This window comes from Notolepis coatsorum (assembly GCF_963971535.1).
Source record: "Notolepis coatsorum genome assembly, chromosome: 19".
Taxonomy (NCBI): Eukaryota; Metazoa; Chordata; class Actinopteri; order Aulopiformes; family Paralepididae; genus Notolepis; species Notolepis coatsorum.
Genome location: NC_140183.1, coordinates 30,816,228 through 30,840,452, shown reverse-complemented (window position 1 = coordinate 30,840,452; position 24,225 = coordinate 30,816,228). Strand labels below are relative to the sequence as shown.

Here is a 24,225-nt window from a genome sequence, read left to right as displayed (position 1 = left end):
CTGTATATTATCCAAAATGTTTCCAACAATGTTCAAATCCTGAGAAATCTGTAAGTTCAACCAAGAACACGGAGCTTCTTCTTCTTCTTCTTCTTCTTCTTCTTCTTCTTCTTCTTCTTCTTCTTCTTCTTCTTCTTCTTCTTCTTCTTCTTCTTCTTCTTCTTCTTCTTCTTCTTCTTCTTCTTCTTCTTCTTCTTCTTCTTCTTCTTCTTCTTCTTCTTCTTCTTCTACTTTCCAGCAGACTAGACGTTGTATCGTGTGGTCGCCTGTCAATGACGTCATATCCCCTTCATCAGATTTAGGGGGCGTGATCAGATGGGACATTATTTCAACCTGTTACCTGGCAGTCTTAAAATAGACACTTCAAGGATTAAGAAATAAATTCCACCCTATGGACCTATGTTTCCATCTGAACTAAATGCTGTGTGTGTGTGTGTGTGTGTGTGTGTGTGTGTGTGTGTGTGTGTGTGTGTGTGTGTGTGTGTGTGTGTGTGTGTGTGTGTGTGTGTGTGTGTGTGTGTGTGTGTGTGTGTGTGTGTGTGTGTGTGTGTGTGTGTGTGTGTGTGTGTGTGTGTGTGTGTGTGTGTGTGTGTGTGTGTGTGTGTGTGTGTGTGTGTGTGTGTGTGCGTGTGTCAGGTGAAGGAACCAGTGGTAGCGGTTGAGCAGCTGGAGGAGCTTTTAGGTTTCCCTCTACGACATCTGACTCCCAAGACACCCCAAAGGTCACGATCCCCTACCTCCCAGGCAATCACTGAGCAGCTGAGTGACTCACGGCCGAGAGGAGAGAAGCAAACAGTCTCTGAACCAGTCACGATCAAGCTGACAAACTCTCAGCCAATCAGAGCTCAGCAGGCTGCCAGCCAGCCAGTCACAGAGCAACTGGCAGATTACCTGCGAGCACAGCTACACCTGAATATCGCAGGTAACCAATGACAGACCTGTTAGCTCACATGGCTGATCTGATATCAGTACAGACCTGTTAGCTTTCATGGCTGATCTGACATCAGTACTGACTTGTTAGTCAGCATGGCTGATCTGATATCAGTACAAACCTGTTAACTAGCATAGCTGGTCTGATATCAGGACAGTCTCTCCTTTCATTTAATTAAATTTGATTTCATTCATATTTAATTTGTAAATATGAGCGAAGCTTGGCTCTAATCATCAGCTTATGTTAGTAATGGGATCTAATCATCAGCTTATAAACATTAGAGCCAGTGTCGTAGTGATGAGTTCTAATCATCAGCTTATAAACATTAGAGCCAGTGTCGTAGTGATGAGTTCTAATCATCAGCTTATAAACATTAGAGCCAGTGTCGTAGTGATGAGTTCTAATCATCAGCTTATAAACATTAGAGCCAGTGTCGTAGTGATGAGTTCTAATCATCAGCTTATAAACATTAGAGCCAGTATGTTAGTGATGGGCTCTAATCATCAGCTTATAAACATTAGAGCCAGTGTGTTAGTGATGGGCTCTAATCATCAGCTTATAAACATTAGAGCCAGTTTGTTAGTGATGGGCTCTAATCATCAGCTTATAAACATTAGAGCCAGTGTGTTAGTGATGGGCTCTAATCATCAGCTTATAAACATTAGAGCCAGTGTGTTAGTGATGGGCTCTAATCATCAGCTTATAAACATTAGAGCCAGTTTGTTAGTGATGGGCTCTAATCATCAGCTTATAAACATTAGAGCCAGTGTGTTAGTGATGGGCTCTAATCATCAGCTTATAAACATTAGAGCTAGTATCTTATTGATGGGCTCTAATCATCAGCTTATAAACATTAGAGCTAGTATCTTATTGATGGGCTCTAATCATCAGCTTATAAACATTAGAGCTAGTATCTTATTGATGAGCTCTAATCATCAACTTCTAACATTAGAGCCAGTATCTTAGTGATGGGTTTGTTGTTGTTTTGTAGATACAGTGTCCATGCAGCCAATCAGGCCTTGGTTATACCTCCTGTCCCCTGGTGGACAGCAGCAGCAGCACTTCTTGGTCAGAACCCAGCAGCAGGGAATTATGGGAACAAGCAGCCTGGACACTGAACTCAGGTAGGCTCACAGGCTACTACTCACTGGCTACTGCTCACAGGCTAGTGCTCACAGGCTAGTGCTCACAGGCTACTACTCACTGGCTACTGCTCACTGGCTACTGCTCACAGGCTACTACTCACTGGCTACTGCTCACAGGCTAGTGCTCACAGGCTACTGCTCACAGGCTAGTGCTCACAGGCTACTACTCACTGGCTACTGCTCACTGGCTACTGCTCACAGGCTACTACTCACTGGCTACTGCTCACAGGCTACTACTCACTGGCTACTGCTCACAGGCTAGTGCTCACAGGCTACTGCTCACAGGCTAGTGCTCACTGGCTACTACTCACTGGCTACTGCTCACAGGCTACTGCTCACAGGCTACTGCTCACAGGCTAGTGCTCACTGGCTACTACTCACTGGCTACTACTCACTGGCTACTGCTCACAGGCTACTGCTCACTGGCTACTACTCACTGGCTACTGCTCACTGGCTACTGCTCACAGGCTACTACTCACTGGCTACTACTCACTGGCTACTGCTCACTGCTCACTGGCTACTGCTCACAGGCTACTACTCACTGGCTACTGCTCACTGGCTACTGCTCACTGGCTACTACTCACTGGCTACTGCTCACTGGCTACTGCTCACTGGCTACTGCTCACTGGCTACTGCTCACTGGCTACTACTCACTGGCTACTGCTCACAGGCTACTGCTCACAGGCTACTGCTCACTGGCTACTGCTCACTGGCTACTACTCACTGGCTACTGCTCACTGGCTACTGCTCACTGGCTACTGCTCACTGCTCACAGGCTACTACTCACTGGCTACTGCTCACTGGCTACTGCTCACTGCTCACTGGCTACTGCTCACAGGCTACTGCTCACAGGCTACTACTCACTGGCTACTGCTCACTGGCTACTACTCACTGGCTACTGCTCACTGGCTACTGCTCACTGCTCACTGGCTACTGCTCACAGGCTACTGCTCACTGGCTACTGCTCACTGGCTACTGCTCACTGGCTACTGCTCACTGGCTACTACTCACTGGCTACTGCTCACTGGCACTGCTCACTGGCTACTGCTCACAGGCTACTACTCACTGGCTACTACTCACAGGCTACTACTCACTGGCTACTACTCACTGGCTACTACTCACAGGCTACTACTCACAGGCTACTGCTCACAGGCTACTACTCACTGGCTACTACTCACTGGCTACTGCTCACTGGCTACTACTCACTGGCTACTGCTCACTGGCTACTGCTCACAGGCTAGTGCTCACTGGCTACTACTCACTGGCTACTGCTCACAGGCTACTACTCACTGGCTACTGCTCACAGGCTAGTGCTCACTGGCTACTACTCACAGGCTAGTGCTCACTGGCTACTACTCACTGGCTACTGCTCACAGGCTAGTGCTCACTGGCTACTACTCACTGGCTACTGCTCACTGGCTACTACTCACTGGCTACTACTCACTGGCTACTGCTCACTGGCTACTACTCACTGGCTACTACTCACTGGCTACTACTCACTGGCTACTACTCACTGGCTACTACTCACTGGCTACTGCTCACTGGCTACTACTCACTGGCTACTACTCACTGGCTACTACTCACTGGCTACTACTCACTGGCTACTACTCACTGGCTACTACTCACAGGCTACTACTCACAGGCTACTACTCACTGGCTACTACTCACAGTATGCTCACAGGCTACTACTCACTGGCTACTACTCACTGGCTACTAGGGGTGTAATGGTACACGTATCCGTACTGAACCGTTTCAGTACTGGACCTTCGGTTCAGTATGCACTGTGTACTGATGTACTGTGTACTAATGCAATGGTACGTTAACCACTAACGGAATGCGCGTGCAGAACTTTGTATGTTATTATTGATACTGATGTTATTAGGTGGAGTTGCAGGGTGCGTGCCTGTGACAGGTCCGTTGTTGTGTTGTGGAGTGGACAGGGGAAGAAAACCATTATGTTGATGATCAGATATAAATTCTCCCGTGATTTTATTTGACTATATTTTGAAAGGATAGGCGGACTATTCCTCGGTTACATTGGTGGCAGCGGTGGGATTGTTTCCTGCATTAGTGTCCAGCGTGAGAAGTAAAGCGAATGCGAGAATGAATTAGAGATGATATGACAGCTAGCTAGTTGCTAATGCTAACAGTAACGTAGCAGTTTCAAACTAGTCTCCTCCTTGTCTTTCACTTTCAACAATACATTCTGCCAAGCCCAAGCCCACTGCATACAATACCACCGAGACCCTGTTGCCCCGCCATTGTTCCATTAAACCCATGCTGTGGGTAAGTTACTGCTATCTAGAATACTGGCTAAGAACAAAATAACAAGTGAGGAAATGAATCAACGTGCTTGTGCTGAACACAGGAAACGGAAATGCAGCTCTAATAATAACATGAATTATTCTAAAAGTTATAAATATTTTGTCTCGTCTTAAAATTAAGAGAGATTTCGGCAAGATTTTATTTTGTAAACTACATTTTGTGTCGTCGTTTGTAGTCAACGACATTGCATTAATTATTTAGTCCAGTTAGTGTCACATGATCTACATTAACGTGATGTCTCGTCTCGTTATCATCAGGGGAAAAAGCTTTGTTGACGACCATATATAGTCATAATTTTCGTTGACTAAATTAACACTGGATAGCAACAACACTCTTTCTCTCTCCCTTTCTCTCTCTCTCTAGGGTTTTGGAGTTTCTGATAGATTCTGGAGTTCCGGTCCCAACCATGGTCCACTACTGTCATGACCCAAGGTCAGACCCCCCCTGGACTGTAGTAATAATAATAGTAATAATAATAATGATAATAGCAACAACAACTAGAAGAGAAGGGTTCTATTAACCACACCATTCTCTTCTATTAACCACACCTCTCTTCTATTAACCACACCTCTCTCTTCTATTAACCACACCCCTCTCCCCTATTAACCACACCCTCTCTTCTATTAACCACACCTTTCTCTTCTATTAACCACACCCCTCTCCCATATTAACCACACCCACTCTTCTATTAACCACACCTCTCTCTTCTATTAAGGTCGGAGCTCCCGTGAGCGGGAGAACAAAAGGCTCGAAAAGGTGTGAAAACGGCCTCATCTCGGAGGAGAGGATTTTTCATAAATGCCGAAAATGTTGCACGATTCAGAATTCACGCATAATACCTCTGGGAATCCGCGGATGGTCACAGAAAAGTGACCATACCGTGCGTCGGAAGCTCTGATCGACTCATGCTTGGTTTTAAATTGTTCAGGAGACTCTTTATGATCGTGTCTCTAAAAATGTCAGATCGAGCTTAGTCTACTTGTATAAAGCTTATCTGCTGCTTGTGCTTGTCACATGTTACAAGTTTTAAAGCGGAATTCCACCCCAAAGGAGATTCCACCCGAAGTTGAAATTAAGATTTGTAACAATTTTGTGTTTTATGATTGTAACTTAGCTTGTTTCACCTGTTTGACTATCTCATCATCACTTATTTTGTCTCCAATCAGTGCTATGATTTCATAGATGGTTGGGTTAGTGTTGCATAGAGTCATTGAGCATCCTGATGGCCTGGGGATAGAAGCGGGATCATAAGTCATTAGACTAACAAAGGGTTGCTCTCAGACTGAATGTGTCAAGTCAGGGGGGGGTTACATTGCTTTCTGGGTAATGTATTCATTACACATGACAAGAGAAATGGTTCCGGTTTCTTTAAAGCGTCGTAGCTCAGAAATGAGTAGTGTGTTATAAGTCAAGTCAAGTCAAGAGTTTTATTTGTCACGGCATACAAGTATACAATGAAATGCGGGTGGTCTTGCCCGCAACGATGTGCAATACAGTGGTACAACATATAATAGAATCCAATAAAAAACAACATTGTGCAATAAACAGGTAACAAACAGGTAACATGGTGGGACATCTCGGTAAGCATGATTCATAAGACATAGATTGAAAAGTATCTGCCTGATTTGTACAAGTGATGGCTTATTTTGAAGGTATGAACCTGTACTTTCATATCATGTAAAACATAATATCACAAAAAAGCCCAGACCTCAGAGAGTTTTAATGTCACATCCTACCTGTCCCTGCTCATCCTCCTCCATGCTTTCCTCCTCCATTCACTCATGGACAGTTCCCTCTTCCTCCACCTGCTGGACAATTCCCCTCATTACCCCTTGAACTTCTCACACATTTACGTATAATCAGTTTCATCTTGTCAATGAGGGCTAGATCCACAAAGAATGGATTGCACGGAGCAAGTTGCACCCTTACTTAAAATTCATTATGAATTGAAAATGGGGGACCCTGATGTAAACAAGACGAAAGTCTTTCTCTGGTCTGCATCCCCTTAACAATTGTGTGTATTGAGCCGTACTGTATTGTACCCATTCTGCAATCTGTTAATACAATTTTCATTCAATCAATCACAGTGCAGATTGATTGATTGAATGAAAATTGTATTAACAGATTAACGCCAGGAGGCAGCGGGTTCAAATCATATTATAATAGAACCGGTGGGGCACTTGAGCAACCCCGTATACCAGACAGTTTTATTTAATTACTTTATTTGGACGGGACAATGCAAAATTAATTAATACTGTGGAGTGTAAAAATTGCCGGATTTAGCACGAGGCTAAGCAGTCATTTTACATTTACTGAAAAAGGACCTGCTGACGGAAAAGCACGAGAAAACGCCACCATTTCACCTCCCAGAGGAGAGGTAAAATGGCATAGTCCATGGGGGATATAACTAAACGTCATATCACAACACGCATACGATTATGTTCAAAAGGCCCCAGCCAAGCGTAATGCCAGTTCAAGATTTCAATAGAAAGATGGAACCTCAAGTACCGCTCGCAGTTCCCCGGGCTAAACGCCAGGGGGCAGCGGGTACAAATCATATTACAATAATAATAGAATTGGTGGGGCATTTGACCAAAACCAGTATACCAGACAGTAATTTCATATGACTGAAAAAGGACCTGCCGACGGAAAAAGCACGTTTTCGCTTTAGACACGCCACCATTTCACCTCCCAGAGGAGAGGTAAAATGGCACCCTCCATCATGGTGCTAAACGTCATATCACAACACACACATACGATTAGGTTCAAAGGCCCCCGCCAAGTGTAATGCCAGTTCAAGATTTCAATAGAAAAGATGGAACCTCAAGTACCGCTCGCAGCTCCCCGGGCTAAACGCCAGGGGGCAGCGGGTACAAATCATATTACAATAATAATAGAATTGGTGGGGCACCTGACCAAAACCAGTATACCAGACAGTCATTTTACTTTGAAAAAGGACCGTTGATGATAAATATGCCAGACCTGCTACCATTGTGCCTCCCCATAGGCGAGGCAAAATGGCGTTAAGCCGTCTAGCATCATATCAGGAATTTCCCATGGGGATATGACTAAAACGTCATACCACAACAACATGATTAAGTTCGAGGACCCCCGCTAAATGTAGCGCCAAAACCAAGTCCCCAATAGACAAATGGAATTTCAAACCACCGCTCACTGACCCTCGGCCAAACACCAGGGGGCAGCGAGATCAAATCATATTACAATCATAAATATGCGGTGGGGGGTCCCAGACAAACGTACCCTATAACAACAGGTAAAACCTGTGTTGATAGAGAAAACATACAAAATGTTTACCACCCAGCTTTTCAAAACCTCTATGAGAAAAGTATTGTGGCATCGTCTGGCACCACATCAGACATGGCAAATGGTTTTCAAACTACCATAATATAAATATATATACATATGCCCAAAACCATAATCCGCCGTTGTCGCGTACATAACACGAGTGGGAAGTGTGGACAAAAACAGGTGACACAAGGCGTGAGTCGCATGATATAGTGATTTAAAATCGCATCAACAGATCGCAGAATGGGTACAAAGCAGCACGCCTTAATACACACAATTGTTAGGGGGATGCAGACCAAGGAAAATGTTGTGTATGTGAATCACAACGGTGTTCACCGGGCCCTTTAAGATGGCACGGTAATGTTGTGACACTGCTGTAATATACCGTGAAGCGTTGTGGTAACGGGAGATGATGTGTGTGTGTTGTGCACTGGTGAAGCAGATCAAATAAACGGTCAACCGTTAAGTCGCAGTCCGGTGCGTTATTTGAATACATAATATTGGCGACGAGGATGGGATATAGATTCCCTACTTTCACCTCTTTCTCCGTTCCTCGCCCTGCCTGGCGAGCCACCGGTTCCGTGGATTCACTGGCTGGAAGCGTTTGATACGTTCATAATAGCCATCGGGCTCGCCGACGCTAATGCTGCTCATTCACAACCTAGGAACCGAGGGACAACGGATCTTTAGGACTCTCGGAGCTGCACAGAATTATGCGGACTGTGTCACACTGCTGTCGGGACATTTCGCTGCTCCACAAAACGTCATGCTCCGGAGGATCGTTTTCCGTCAGCGACGTCAGCAAGTGGGTGAGTCTGTCCACCACTATGTAGCTGACCTACAGGGCCTGGCTAGCCTCTGTAAATTTGGAGTACTGGAAGATGAACTGATACGGGATCAGCTAGCTGAACATACTAACAACCCAAAGCTCAGAGATAAGCTATTAATGATGCCAGATGAATTGACATTGACAAAGGCTGTTAGATTGCTTTCCATCTCGAGTCAGCAGAAGGTTTGGCATCACAGCTAGCACCCTCCAGTAATGTTTTCCCCAAACCTCTGATGTTGACTCAAACAGTGGCGTCGTCCAGGGAGTTTCCCGAACCGGTTTTCCCGGAGGACAGCCTGGAGGTACATTTCGCTGCACGCCGGGGTACGACCGCGACAACAGCACGCCGGGCCGTGTGTGGAAATTGTGGCTCATCACACCCCAGCCGGGCTCTAGTTTGCCCTGCCAGGGGACAGAGGTGTCAACACTGTGGCAGGCAGAACCATTTTGCCCGGGTCATTGATCTCAAGTGACTACCTGGTAAAATAAAGGTAAAAAAAAAAAAACGCAGCTCACCTCACCACCGGTGCTCGCGTTCTTCGATCTGGCGAGCCCGACGTTTGTCACCTGTGATGCGTCCAATACGGCGATCGGGGCTGAGCTGTCTCAGGTCCAGCGGGGCGTGGGGCGCCCAGTGGCGTTTGCCTCCCGGGCTTTCTCCCCAGCGGAACAGAAGTACTCGGTGGGGGAGCGCGAGGCTCTGGCCTGTGTCTGAGCGTGTGAACGGTGGCACATGTACGTGTACGGACGACATTTTACGCTGCGGACGGACCACCAGGCTCTTACCGCCCTGCTCGCTACATCCGGGTCGGGCCACAAGCCATTGAGGATTCACCGCTGGTCTGAGAGGCTCCAGCCATATAACTTCACCACAGTGTTTACTCCCTGCAGGGAGAATGTAGTGGCTGACCTGCTCTCCCGTGCCACCCCCGGCCCGGCACTCAAATCGTGCCCAGATCCAATGGAACCGGAGCTTGTCCTTCAGCTTCACGGCCCGCTCCAGGCCACAGTCTCCCTGGAGGACCTTCAGCTTGCATCGGAGGGGGACTCCACGCTCGCCCAGCTCCGCACCTACATCAGGGGGGGATGGCCCGTGAAGGTCTCGGAGGTGCTGGCGCCTTTTCATCGGGTCAAGGATGAGCTGTCCTGCTGGAGCAGTGTTTGTGTGGCTCGGGGGCTTTGCACAATCATCCCCAGTGACCTCAGAGCACGCATACTGACCATGGCGCACGAGGGGCACCTGGGCATCGTGAGGGTGAAGCAGCGCTGCAGGGATCTGGTGTGGTGGCCGGGCATTGACCGGGATATAGAGACAATGGTGAGGGACTACTCAGCCTGCCTTCTCAGCGGTAAGACGGGGCCGCCGACCCCAGCACCTCTGCAGCCTTTGCCATGGCCACCCGCACCTTGGAAGCACATCCAGCTGGACATCTGTGGGGAGCTCCATGGTGTCCCACACCACCAGCGTTTCCTCCTGGTTGCCTATGACCTCCATTCCAAGTGGCCAGAGGTGGCCGCCTCTGGGTCTGTGACTGCCCGTGTGGTCACGGATTTCCTCTCCGCCCTGTTCGCCCGGTGGGGCATTCCAGACACCCTCACTACGGACAATGGGCCGCAGTTTGTCTCTGCTGACTTTGCCACTTTCATGGAGGCCAGGGGGATTAACCACGTCCGTACAGCTTTCTACCACCCGGAGGCAAACGGGGGGGTGGAGAGATTTAATCAGACATTGAAGAACGGGATCAGAGCGCACCTGACGGAGGGTCTGCCGTTCTCAGCCGCTTTACTCCGCACTCTGCTTCACTACAGGGCGACGCCGCACACAACTACGGGCAGTTCCCCAGCCCTCCTGATGATGGGACGCGAGTTGCAGCTTCCCCTGGATCGGCTGAGGGTCCCGGCAAGCATCGCGCGGCGCGCCGGCAGTGATACCCCGCCAGGGCACCAGGGTCGCAGATGCTCAGCGGCGAATGAAGCAGCGGTTCGACAGGAGGCGGAGGGTGAAAGCGCCTTCCTTCACAGAAGGAGACTGGGTCCGGATTCGTCGTCCCCACCGGGACCACAAGCTGCTCTCCTTCTGGTTGGCACCGATACGGGTCACGGCCCGGCTGGGCCCGGCCACCTTTCGTCTGGCCGATGGATCACGATGGCACGCAAACCGGCTTAAGAAGGTGGCAAACGACCCCATCTCGGACCCAGGTCACTTTCACACAGGGGCTGTTAGGTCCGGACTATCGGACCAGAATTCGATAGTCCGGTTTTTCAGGTTTGTGTGAATGCGCGTCGAACTCGGTCCGCGGACCAAACAGGCGAACTCTGGTCCGCCTGAAAACGTAGGTCTCGGTTCGCTTCATCGGACCAAACACGAACCAAATATAGGAAGTGCTTATTATTACCACTGCTCGCAGCATTCACTGCAAAACAAGCACACTCGCTATCTCTATCTATCTCGCTATCTCTCTATCTATCTATCTATCTATCTATCTATCTATCTATCTATCTATCTATCTATCTATCTATCTATCTATCTATCTATCTATCTATCTATCTATCTATCTATCTATCTATCTATCTATCTATATATCTAACTGTGTATCTTGGGAAAAGGAAGAAAAAACGCGGCTTATTATATTATTACCGAGGCGCACGGCATTCACTGCAAAACAAGCACACTGACACTGTACACATATGGGCAGAAGACCAAATAAAACAGCTACTTTGGGCACTCATAAAAACAACGTGGTGTACAAGTTGTTTAGCGAGAGGATGGTGGTAATGGGCTTCAATAGAACAATGGATCAATGCCACGTCAAAACTCGCCTCCGCTGATCTGGAGGGCTCGCACTGCCTCGCAGTCGACACACACAGACACACGCGCGCGCGCACACACGGGCTCACAGCCACACACACACATTTCCACTGTCCAATAGACGAGCGCCCTTTTCGACTGCGTGACATTGTTCAGAAAGTTCGGTGCGCCTGACAAAATGCTATGTGAACGCAGGCGAACCAAATGAAGAATGCAACAATGTTGCAACTTCACCACCAGAACCGCACCGAGTCCACCAAAACTATATGTGAAAGCGACCCCAGAGTCCAGGGAGGGTTTAGAGCTGGACATTGAGGACTGGGTTTTGCCAGATGAGCCACAGCGGGGCCCGCCATTGCCAGCTGAGCCCCAGGTTCACCTGGAGGCCTCTCCAGACCGCGCCCAGCGGGGCTCACCATTGCCATTGCCAGTCGAGCCCCAGGTTTTCAATCTTCAAACGGTTTTCAATCTGCCATACATATATATATATAAATATATATGCTATTACATAACACGGGTGAGGAGTGTGGACATACGAGACACATTTCCATATCACGAGGGGAAAAAGCCCAGGCCGTCGCCACTTCCTCAAGAAGTGCGGGCCGCGGACACAAGGAAAAACACAGGCACCAAGCCAGTAGAATATAATGGTTTGAGAAGACACAGCAGGAAATGACAGGGTCCTATGCACTCGAAAGACAAAGGACACACACCACAGGGTTAAAACAAGCACAGCACGCACCTGTTGATGTACACCTGCCGCTGGTCACGTGCCTCTTTTTCCTTGAATGAAGGCGCAGCCCTTCTGGACGGTTCACAAAACACGTCCAAACCGCCAATGTTTACACGCAGAGATGCCCGTCAGACAGACACTGTTTCTGCTATGCCGCATGCTGCTCCCCCGTACCTGGCGAGGGCTGGGGAACCCTCCCGTTTGTCGGGGATCCCCTCTGACGCGCCTCCCCTGGAGACGCGTCTCGCCACATCAAGCCTGCAATTAACCCTCCGCTTGCGGGGGTAAAAAGCACGGAAGGCAGCACACTATGGCTCGAAGCCTTCCACCAACAGCGCCACAGCATACCAGCAGGCCTCCAACGAGAACTGCCGGTCTGCTAGAAAAACTCCATAACGAAAGTGCAGGGGAAGTCCTGAAAAAAGGACGTCGGTGGAATATCCTTACATCTCTCACGCACCTAACTAACTAACTACATTTCCGTTCTAACTGCCGAAGGCCTGTGAGCACAACGTTTCGTTGAAAGAATGAGGAAGGGGGAGCTGATCACCACACCTGGGCTATATGCTGGCCGGCGGTGGGCGTGGTCGGGCAGATGAAAGGTGCATGTGAGAAGTTTCAGTTGATGCGCACAGGCGCATGAGTGTATTCCCATAGCGAAGCAGACAGCGTAGCCTATGATATATAACTATGTTGTGTATGTCATAAATTACATTATGAATTGAAAATGGGGGACCCTGATGTAAACAAGACGAAATACTTTCTCTGGGTCTGCATCCCCTTAACAATTGTGTGTATTGAGCCGTACTGTATTGTACCCCGTTCTGCAATCTGTTAATAAAGTTTTCAATCAATCAATCTCTGAGGAAGGGAGCTGCCATTTTGTTCTGAGGGAGTGGCCAGCTTATCCAGCTAACTTAACTAAACCTGCGCTGGAGCAGGTTCAAATTTTTCTATCTGTTGCCATACTGATTTAGCCAAACCTGCTTCGTGGAACCGAAAAGCCTGACTTATGTCAAGTTATCCTGAAGATTATCCGGCTAACTCAGTTAGCCACATACGGGGAACGGGGCCCAGATCACTGGTGGAGGTTGCCAGTTGTTTCCCTGGTCTGCAGATCTCAGATTTATTTGGCTTGGAACCCCAACACTGAGGCCATGCTGAAGAACACCAGCCTGGAACCTCAACACTGATGGCTCTGTTCTGGAGCCTCTGAACCTTGGTGCTTTCTGACGAACCAGCCTGCGTTTACACCTATTAAAAAGCCTTGTTGTTTTAAAAAAGAAATTGGGTTTTGAGGTGATGAAATCACTGCGCCCAGGCAGCAGTGGTTCAGCAAAAAAAAATCAGAGTATATATCTGCTTAGAAAACTAAAATGTCTAATTATTTTTATTTATTTCTCCACGTGGTAAATACACATGGTCACAACATGTTTACAGGAACGTTTTGGAGTGTATTTCGTGACTGTTGGGAACTAGGCTACACTGGCACACCTAAGCCAGGTCCACCAGATTAATCTAAACCTGTATCACCTAAACCAGGTCCACCAGATTAATCTAAACCTGTATCATCTAAGCCAGGTCCACCAGATTAATCTAAACTTGTATCATCTAAACCAGGTCCACCAGCTTAATCTAAACCTGTATCATCTAAGCCAGGTCCACCAGATTAATCTAAACCTGTATCCAGGGAACAAACTTAACTTTTTGATTTACCAGCCATTTGGCTGGTAGATTTTTAAAAGTACCAGCCGGGCAGATTTTTTACTAGCCAAAAATTATAAATAGCTTTTTAGTATATCGCCATGTGTTATTATTACATATAATACTCTCATATGCTATTTTCAATTAATATCATAAACAACATAAGGAATATTAGCATAATTTTGAGTGGACTGAAGGAATGAGTCAGCGTTAATAGTTTTAAATGCAAATAATTTATTGAAACATAGAAGTGGGGTCGGGACACACACACACTGTGTTTCAACTCACCACCCCCGCATCATATTGTAGTCTGTCTTCAAACTTCCACTCCTCTCAAAAAAAATTATATTTGAATATCAACATTATCTGTCCATCCTCAGTAATCCTCAGTTTACTATAATATACTCCTGTCCTGAGTCCTGACTAGTGACTCCGTCGTCTTTCCAAACGCACGCACACACACACAGGGAAGGGGAGAGTGCCCCCCCCCCCCCCCATTTCCCTTTCCTCAGTGCTGTTTACTGTGGCTCTGCCTCGTCTGATCATCAGGATTAGCTTGTTAGCTGACGTTAACGTTGTAGTGATTGGTACATAAACGTTAATTTCGGGCGATGTGGGCATAAAGGAATGGCGACGGTGCAAAGCATGTAGCTGCATTGGACTCGTTGTGAGAAGAAAAAAAACATCACAGACTTATTTCGCGCCTGTAGGCGCACTGCTGTGTTAACGCTGCTCTGTTTACAACGCTGCTCTGTTTTCAAGAAACAACACGGACTGGGCGGATATCATATGACTCGCGGAGTTGCTAGAGGGTTTTCAAAATAAGAGTATCATATTAACCTGAACGTTGCTAGCTGCCGGAGCCCAGATATTATGACTGGATCTGCGCTTGGGGCGGCAATGAGACCCGCACAGGATTTTCAAAATAAGAGTATCGATATGAATTACACGCCAGCTGGCGGGCAGACTATTATTTTTAGACGCCAGACGGTAAATCTACACGCATTTGGCGATGGGCGCCCAGTTATTTTGTTCCCTGCCTGTATCATCTAAGGCAGGTCCACCAGATGATACTGTGTTATCTGATGCCGCTGGGAATGTTAGAGATTGATGGCTAACAGTGTGTGTGTGTGTGTGTGTGTGTGTGTGTGTGTGTCTGTGTGTGTGTGTGTCAGTGTGCTAGGTGGACCTTTTCTACTGATGGAGTTATGTGGAGATGGGAGGAGCCTCGCTGACCCTGCCCTGTTAGGCCACATCCCTTCTGAGAGGAAAATTGTGTATGAAGCTGTGATCAAGAGTCTGTGCTGTATCCACCGATACACACACATACACACACACCAGCTCAACCTGCCAGGTACACACACACACACACACACACACACACACACACACACACACACACACACACAGCATCAGCTCAACCTGCCAGGTACAAACACACACACACACACACCAGCTCAACCTGCCAGGTACACACACACACCAGCTCAACCTGCCAGGTACACACACACACACCAGCTCAACCTGCCAGGTACACACACACACACACACACACACACACACACACACACACACACACATACACACACACACACACACACACACACACACACCAGCACAACTTGCCAGGTACACACACACACCAGCACAACCTGCCAGGTACACACACACACACACACACACACACACACACACACACACACACACACACACACACACACACACCAGCACAACTTGCCAGGTACACACACACACACCAGCACAACCTGCCAGGTACACACACACACACACACACACACACACACACACACACACACACACACACACACACACACACACACACACACACACACACACACACACCAGCTCAATCTGCCAGGTACACACACACCAGCACAACCTGCTAGGTACACACACACACACCAGGGCCCTCATTTATCAACAATGCTTAGAAAGTGTTCTATTTTCGTTCTTAAACACAGAATTTAGAATGTCTCTACACAGAAAAATCGGGATTTATCAACCGTGCGTGCACAGGTCCTACGCACACTCTGTGTTGATAAATACCATTTGTTCTTACCGTCAATGCTCGTGCACGATTATCTATATATGGTCATGAAACACCCCCATGGGATGTGAAATAATGGTCTTACCCGAGCGAACTCTGAGAAACTTCACTGAGAGCGAGATTGATCACCGAGGTCTAACCAACTAATTCAACGTATACAGCATTTCCCGTTGTGAACAATCTTATTTGGAAACATGACACACAGAATAATAGTATTTAGCGTTTTATTTTAAACAATATTTAATCGTATGATTATAGATATTTTTAGAGAATAAATAAATCCAATGAAGTTCTCAAGTTCACACAGACAACTCCACTGAGGAGGAGGGAGCGTGCAGACTATCTTCGGTGCGCCGGGAGCCAAGGATGTTGACTGACCCAGTCCTGCTACAGAACCAGCACATTGACAAAAAATAAATGACAAGCTGACCCGACATTAAGCACTGTAATGACTGAAATGAAATCAATTTCAGCAGGCCAACTCTGCGCTCTACAACCCTTGTGCGCTCGTGAGCCCGTGGTTTTGGTCAGAGTCATTATGGCTTCAGTGGATAACCCTGATCTGCATTTAAGTGATGTTTTAATTATAGATACCCCAGTAATAACATACAATTGAATTAAATACAATTAGGCCTGAATGAGTCGTGTTCCTCCCAGCCACCGGCAATGACATTATCAGCCAAAATGTGCGTCGCAGATTATCTGTACATTGACCGAGTGGAATCCCGTTCACATTACTGGATTTGTTTATTGATGGAGCTTTGAAAGCTACATGGGTACAGTCTATTGCTCCAATGATGTTGGGTAACCTGGCGTAAAATCCTCTCTTGGCCTCCTGTTATTGATATATGGATATTGTATGTAGTTGGGGGGGTTGGGGAAATTACGACATCGACATCCAACACTGCGTTTTGGGTCTCAAATTGCGGTACAAAGCAAAAGTGAAAGACTGCTGGCTTGACCGCAATTCCAATTTGGGTCTCAAATTGCGGTACAAATCAAGGAGAATGTGTCTCGGGTAGCGGACTATACTTAATATTATTGTGTTCTCTCTCTGCAAATAGACTGCCCTATATCTCTGAAAACATCTGAGCGCACACTGCAAGAAGTATTCCTACAATAACGCTATGAACCAGGCTGAATTCATTCGGAAATACCTATTCCAAATGCTATTTAGGGTTTGACAATAATTACACTAATTTCGCTATTTTACAATGAACTATAGTGAATTACGGGTCATACAGAACACGTCATTGTTGAAACTAATGCATGAAACTAATGAAAGCATAATGCCGTCCGTTTGCAGTCTTCATATTCTACCGCTGGGCGCCAGGTACGCATGGTCAGAGCTGTGCGTATATATACGCACAAAGTCAAGCACACGTTCAAATTGATAAATCCCACACTTTGCTTAGAAATTATCGTACGCACGGGTTACGCACATATCTGTGCGTACGCACCATTGATAAATGAGGGCCCAGGGCCCTATTCCCCGTACCTGGTCGATCAAAAGTCCCATTATCCAGATTCAATTAACCCGATGTTTGAATCCAGGCTTTCCCTGTTCCTCGAACGCTGATTCAGTCTTGTTCATTCGAACCAGACTTGATACTTGCGAGCGGCCGCCTCACCTGAAAAGACAGCAGGTGTTGATCGCAGAAATCCTGATTTTCTAACGGCATTGATTGATTGAAAAATGTATTAACAGAGCGGTCAGGTGGCGTAGCGGACACCAACACCGGAGACGCTGGATTCGTCTGTTCAAATCCAGCTCACAGCTCCGGCGTTGTCACCAGCTTGGCTGGCCATTCACACTAATACAATTGGCTGTATTAGAGGGTGGGAAAGCTGGCGGGGTGGGTCCGGGTCACAGCGACTCCTACAGTTCGATCGGGGCGCCTGCTCAGCGCAGATAGGATCTAAGGAGGGTAGTGTGATCCTTCCACACGTTATACCCTCTCAGTGAGAGTCCGCACTGCCAGGTGAAAAGAAGCGGTTGATTGGCTAGACGTGTGTCGGAGGAAGCACGTGATAGCCTCCACTCTCCCAGACCGACTGTGGGGGGTAAGTGCGCAGCGACCAGGAAGGGGATTGGGAATTGGCATAACGACTAACATTGGGATGGGAGAAAATCGGAGGAAAAAAAAGGGGGAAAAAGATCAATACAAAAAAAAAATATTAACAGATTGCAGAATGGGTACAATACAGTATGGCTCAATAGCCTCGCCGACAAGTTAAATGCATAATCTATAGGCAAATTTTAAGTCCCTCATTACCCCAATCAATCAGATTATATTTCTTTAAATGTGCCTGCTGGCAGTAGGCTTAATGGAATGAATAATTGAACGAGTTCAACTCTTTCAGAATAAGTAGATAAAAACAAGCCCAAAGAGTATCTAATTGATACGAATTAATAGATACTTATGAGGATATCTCAGTTAACATCTCTTCTCTTCTCTTCTCTTCTCTTCTCTTCTCATCTCTTCTCTTCTCTTCTCTTCTCTTCTCTTCTCTTCTCTTCTCTTCTCTTCTCTTCTCTTCTCTTCTCTTCTCTTCTCTTCTCTTCTCTTCTCTTCTCTTCTCTTCTCTTCTCTTCTCTTCCCCTTGTAGTTCTGTCTGCTGCCCAGCAGGTGGAGTTGTGGATCCGTCGTTATCAAGCCCTTCAGAATCACAGCCAGCCAATCACAGCCATGGAAAGGCTTTGCACATGGCTGCCACTGCACTTGCCCTCCCAACACAGCCCTCCGAGACACACACTGCTGCACGGAGACTATAGGTACACACATACACATACACATACTGTACACTAGGGCTGTCCCCGACTAAGGATTTGGATGGTCGACTATGATTGGCCAAAATTTGCCATTAGTCGACTATTGGTAAAAAAAAAAACATATAATATTTAAAAAAATATTAAATTGTTTTATTTATTTTTTATTTTTTATCATTCCATTTGGGCTGTGGGGGGTGCTTAATGTCTGAAGGAGTCGACTGAAGGCTTCTTGTCCTCTGCAAAATCATGCAATTGGTCCACTGATGGATACATCTTGATATTTGTGATTGATTGATTGATTGATTGATTGATTGATTGATTGATTGAAAAGTTTATTAACAGATTGCAGAATGGGTACAGTACAGTACAGCTCAATACATATAATTGTTAAGGGGATGCAGACCAGAGAAAGACTTTTGTCTAGTTTACATCAGGGTCCCCCATTTTCAATTCATCATAACATATATGACACACACGACATACAGATAGACAGTACTGCTACATCTATACATTTATGACATACCAGATTTGCAAATAGAGTACTGTTTGTGATACAAAAAGTGTCCAGAAAAAGAGTGTATATACATTTGACGTAGAAACTGTACATTGGAGGAGGTTGGGTAGGTGGGGTGGGGTTGGGTGGGTGGGTGTGGGGGGCTGTACATTGTACATTGGAATACTGACAAAGCCATACATGATCATTTACTGTACAACTGGATTAGGACATTTGTAGGGGCCAGTTTTGATTTGCAGTCTCCCGTAGGTGTTCTTTGAGAGTGTTTTTGAAAGTGGGTAGTGATTCACATTCCTTTACAGCTGTGGGTAGGGCGTTCCACATTGATGTGGCATAATTGCGAAACGTGTCTAGTCCCTTGTTTGAGCCGAATCTGGGTTTAACATGATTTGTGGAGCTCCCTCTGGTGTTGTGATCGTGGTATTCACTGACCTTTGGGAAGTATTTTGACATGTACATGGGTACCTTGGTCGTGTAGTGTATCTTGTAGACCAGGCCCATTGCAAGTTGCTGTACTCTGTCGTCTACTCTAAGCCATCCTAGGTTGTCAAAGTGGGCAGGGGTGAGGTGGGTTCTAGGAGTCAGGTCAAGCAGTAGTCTGACTAGTTTGTTTTGAGATGTTTGTAATTTGGTTTTTAGTGCCTTTGAGGTGCTTTGGTACCATGAGGTGCAAGCATAGTCGTAGTACCCTTGAATGAGTGCTCCTGCCAGAGTCTTCAGGGTATTCTTGTTTACCAGAGAGGAGATCCGGTACAAGAATCGAGTTCGTTGGTTGACTTTTTTTTATTACATTGGATGCCATTTTGTCACAGGAAAGATTAGCCTCTAGGATGGAACCCAGGTAGGTAATTTCATCTTTCCTTGTGACAATATTGTCACCCACTGTAACTGAGAAGCCGTCGGTCTTGCTGAGTTTGTTATTTGAGCCGAAGAGAATGGACTCTGTTTTGCCCATGTGTAATGATAGTTTGTTGTCGGCGAGCCATATGCAGATTTTGCCTAGTTCCGAGCTGGCGGTTTTTTCAACCTGTAACTTGTTCTTGTCAGAGACCAGCAGGGCTGAGTCGTCCGCAAACAGGAACAAGTTGCAGTCACAAGCTGACGACATGTTATTTGCATAAATTAGGAACAGTTGCGGTCCTAGTATGCTTCCTTGTGGAACACCACAGCTCACTGGGAGGGGGGGGGGATAGGGTACCGTTTACCTCCACCATCTGTTCTCTCCCCTCCAGGTAGGATTGCATCCAGCTCACTGATATACTATCAAAACCAATTGCTTTTAGCTTGTCAATCAGAATGGTGTGATTGACAGTGTCGAATGCCTTTTGTAGGTCCAGCATGACCATGCCGCAGTATTTGCCCACATTCACCTCTTGTTTGATGTGGTCGTTCAAATAGAGAAGGCATGTGTCAGTGGAGTGGGATGTTCTGAAGCCAGATTGGAATTCGTAGATTAGATTTTTTTCCGTGAGGTACTTTTCGACCTGTTCGTTGTCTAGTCTAGTGTGTTCATTAGATGGGTGAAATCCTCTTTCAGTGCCTCTGTGCCTGTTTTCGTAGGCAGTTAGCCTCTGGTATGCGTGCCATTAGCGTTAGCCACGCTTCTAGGCCTCTTTTCTTTTGGAAAGAATGATAAATATATATATATATATATATAATAATTATACATTTTCTTTTTTTTTTATTCGACTAAGAGGTTGGCTAGTCGACTACGGCTCCTTTCGACCGATTAGTCGACTAATCGACTAATAGGGGTCAGCCCTACTGTACACATACACATACAGACACACACTGCAGCATGTGTGTGTCTCTTGTTAGCTGTTGCACAATTATGTGTGGGTGCATTTAAAATCTCCACGTCAGAAGGAACATCCATGGCTTGACAGGATGACAGATAATTTAGGCATAAAAGGTGAATTGCAAAGTGTGTCCCATGTTTATTTGATGTCTCTCATGGAGGAGTGTGACCTGAAAAAACATGGTTCTGGAGAAAGTTATGCACTCGTCCTCCTATCAGGCATCACCTGGATCTGACATGTCATGAGACTTGTTTGTTTGGAAGGTGTGTGATTCTGTTTGTTAAGTTAGGCTGTGAGCCAGTAGGGTTGGTCAGTACCATCTTGGGGGACTAACTTTCATAGTGATCTTTGGGAAGGTATACACCCCTATTGCTAGAAAAGATGTGATAGCAATGCAGCAGTTGCCTCCAAATGTGTGCTATCACCCATTTTATAACACTACCAAGCATATTTTTCAGGCCTCCTGTCCGAAATTACATTCCCCAAATAAATCATGATAGCTCCTGAACCATAAGGCCTATATGCATGTTTCTGATCTCCTTTGATATGTAACAAGCTAGGACATGTGAATCCAGTTTAACACATCTATTACCATTCCAGAGTAAATGGAGATACAATGAAGGAAGACATAATATTTTTACCCTCCCAGGTACATAATCTTAATTTAAAAGGCAATATGACCATTATAACCAATATCCCATGGATAATAGTGTTCTCCTACTCCTTGACTACAAATGTAACTGTAAATGTGATGACAATACATAAAAAATACAACATTTATGATACTGTTTAAAAAGGTATACTCAGATGATGTACATGTTTTGGCCATGGTTACCGTTTACATGTTGACTGTTTACTGGTAATTTTACTCCAAAACACTATTTATTTTAATACAGCCATGTTACAAAAACATAAATATCCCCAAAACATTGAAATAGTAATAAAAAATGAGGAATATTGATCAATATGCATATTCAACATTCATATATGGGCCACATATCTTCATACCATGTCAATATTTTCAGCTCAGTTAGACCTATACAATGATATATTGCTTATTGGTTTTCAGAAAGATATTTGTTTATTTTAGAAAACTCAATACAAAACCCAAGGCACATATAATCACATCACAGAATTGATTCAGGAATTCAAATAACTAATTACTCTTTGTATAAGTTCCGTCAGTACGGAGACTATAGACAGTTCTCGGTCTTTATCCATGGCGCTGTTGGCGGCACTCTCCAATTGTCTGGGAGCCAAGACTAGTACAGATGTAAAAAAAAACAACAACAAAAAAACATAATAATAATAATAATAATAATAATAATAATAATAATAATAATAATAATAATAATAATAATAATAATAATAATAATAATAATAATAATAATAATAATAATAATAATACAAAACCTACCATACTTGTTTTACTTAATGTTAATAACCTAATAATCACAATAATTTTCCATGTCTTCCATGAGTCTGTGTGTCTTTGTTAACACTTTCAGTGCCACCAGGGGGCGCACGACTTAGTGCTTGAATGCCACCATCGGCGCCAATGTTAACGTTAATATCGCCTAATCTATGTTTTAAATTATGGCTATGTGTCTAATCTGCCTGTCGCTTATCAAAGAATCATTTTCCAGTCAGCTCAGATTCAAGTTTCCTACGAATGTGCTTCCTTGTAGAATCTTGCCTGAGTGTAACTCCACCAGATATCATGAAATATTCCAGTTTTGTGACCAAAGAAGTGACTTAAATTGTACAATCATCTTGTTAATATAAGATATTCCTTTATTGATCTCCTTAATTCAGGCATCATAGCAGCATGGGGGAGGGGAGGTACAGGTAGTAAAAAGCAGTGTAAACAATATAACATATCAATATGCTTAACATAACATAATTAACTCTGGACATATGCATAATGGTCAACAAGGTGCGAGGTGAGGGTATTATGCCCTCTGTTATATTTGCCCTAGAATAATAGTTACAATATATAATCTAATCCAATAATCTAAATCTAATCTAATATATAGTCTGGGGGAAAAAAGCTAAATATATGCAATATATAATCTAATAATCCAATAATCTAAATCTAATATAATCTAATATATAATCTAAGAATGCTAAATGCTAAAAGCTAAATATATGATCTGATGAAGTATACAGTATTCACACAAGGTGCAGTATGCATAAGGTAGTATATTGTCCTTTTAGGTTCCTAGTAGTTTGATGTCTGGCAGCAGTCCCTGCCCACTGTTGTGGAGCCTGATGGCCGCTGGTATGAAGGACTGGCCGAGGCGGTTAGTTGAGTGTCGGGGGGTATGATTCTGTGACTGAACGTGCTTCTCATCTTGACTAGCTCGTCGTAGAGGGGGTGGGAGGGATTCTCCAGGATAGCAGCCAGCTTTCTTCTCATCCCCCTCTCTGCCACCACCTCCTGTTGGGTATGATATCAGTTCTGATATAATTGAAAAGGTCTTTATAGGCTTCCCTTTCAATCCTTTTATACAGTTCATCACCATCTGTTTCTTCATCATTCTCTTTGTACTCCGGTGCCTTTTTCTTCATTCTGGTGTAATCCTTATAGCATGAACGATGATAGTGGGCCTCTGCAGCTACTATGTCTCTGCTTGTTGCTGCTAGAATCTTTTCATCTCCCTTTTGGGTTGCACATTCTTGTAGTGTTTGGTCAGCTCTGAGTTGTACAGCTTGTGTAAGCTTTTCACGCATCTGGGAGCCCTTTAGAACCTTCTTCATCTTATCACAAAAAATGCAGATTTTATCATACACTCTTGCTTCTGATGAAGATCTCCTCCTTGGCCTTTTGATGTCTCACCAGCTTCATCAGTAATGCTTTCTTTGAAGTCTCTCTTCATGGTGAATAGGCTTCGGCATTTTCGGTGATAGTAGATTCAATTTCTTGGGACTTCTTTTTCTCCCAAGTTCTTTCGCAACATCTAAAATAGGGGCATACTTTCTCACTGCTTCAAGTAATGTTTCCCAGGATGCATAGTCTTGAGGACTAACTAAATGGTCATCATCTTCTTTTGATGTGTCCTGGTGTATGATATGCTGTTTCTTAATAGAATCTCTGTGTGTATGGCTCTCCATTCTGATGCAAATTGATCCTCACCTCACATTCCTTGATTCCTTGATTCCTGACCTCACCTTCTCCGTAAAAACCCTGACTGCTCCATATCCATCAACAACCACTCTATCCTCCCCTCCCCCACAGTGAAAAACGTGGGTGTTCTTTTTTACCCCAAACTATCATTCGAATCACACA

General features: G+C 45.3%; 1 protein-coding gene across 1 annotated transcript in view; it reads left to right on the top strand.

Moving 5' to 3' along the window:
• The window catches only part of LOC311246127 (acyl-CoA dehydrogenase family member 10-like), a 53,721-nt gene that overhangs the window by 10,173 nt on the left and 19,323 nt on the right, over window positions 1-24,225 (top strand). Inside the window, exons 5-9 of the mRNA XM_084336230.1 lie at window positions 637-922; window positions 1,923-2,055; window positions 4,765-4,833; window positions 14,958-15,136; window positions 18,461-18,626. Coding sequence (XP_084192356.1) covers window positions 637-922; window positions 1,923-2,055; window positions 4,765-4,833; window positions 14,958-15,136; window positions 18,461-18,626 — 833 coding nt within the window. The remainder of the gene's footprint in view (window positions 1-636; window positions 923-1,922; window positions 2,056-4,764; window positions 4,834-14,957; window positions 15,137-18,460; window positions 18,627-24,225) is intronic.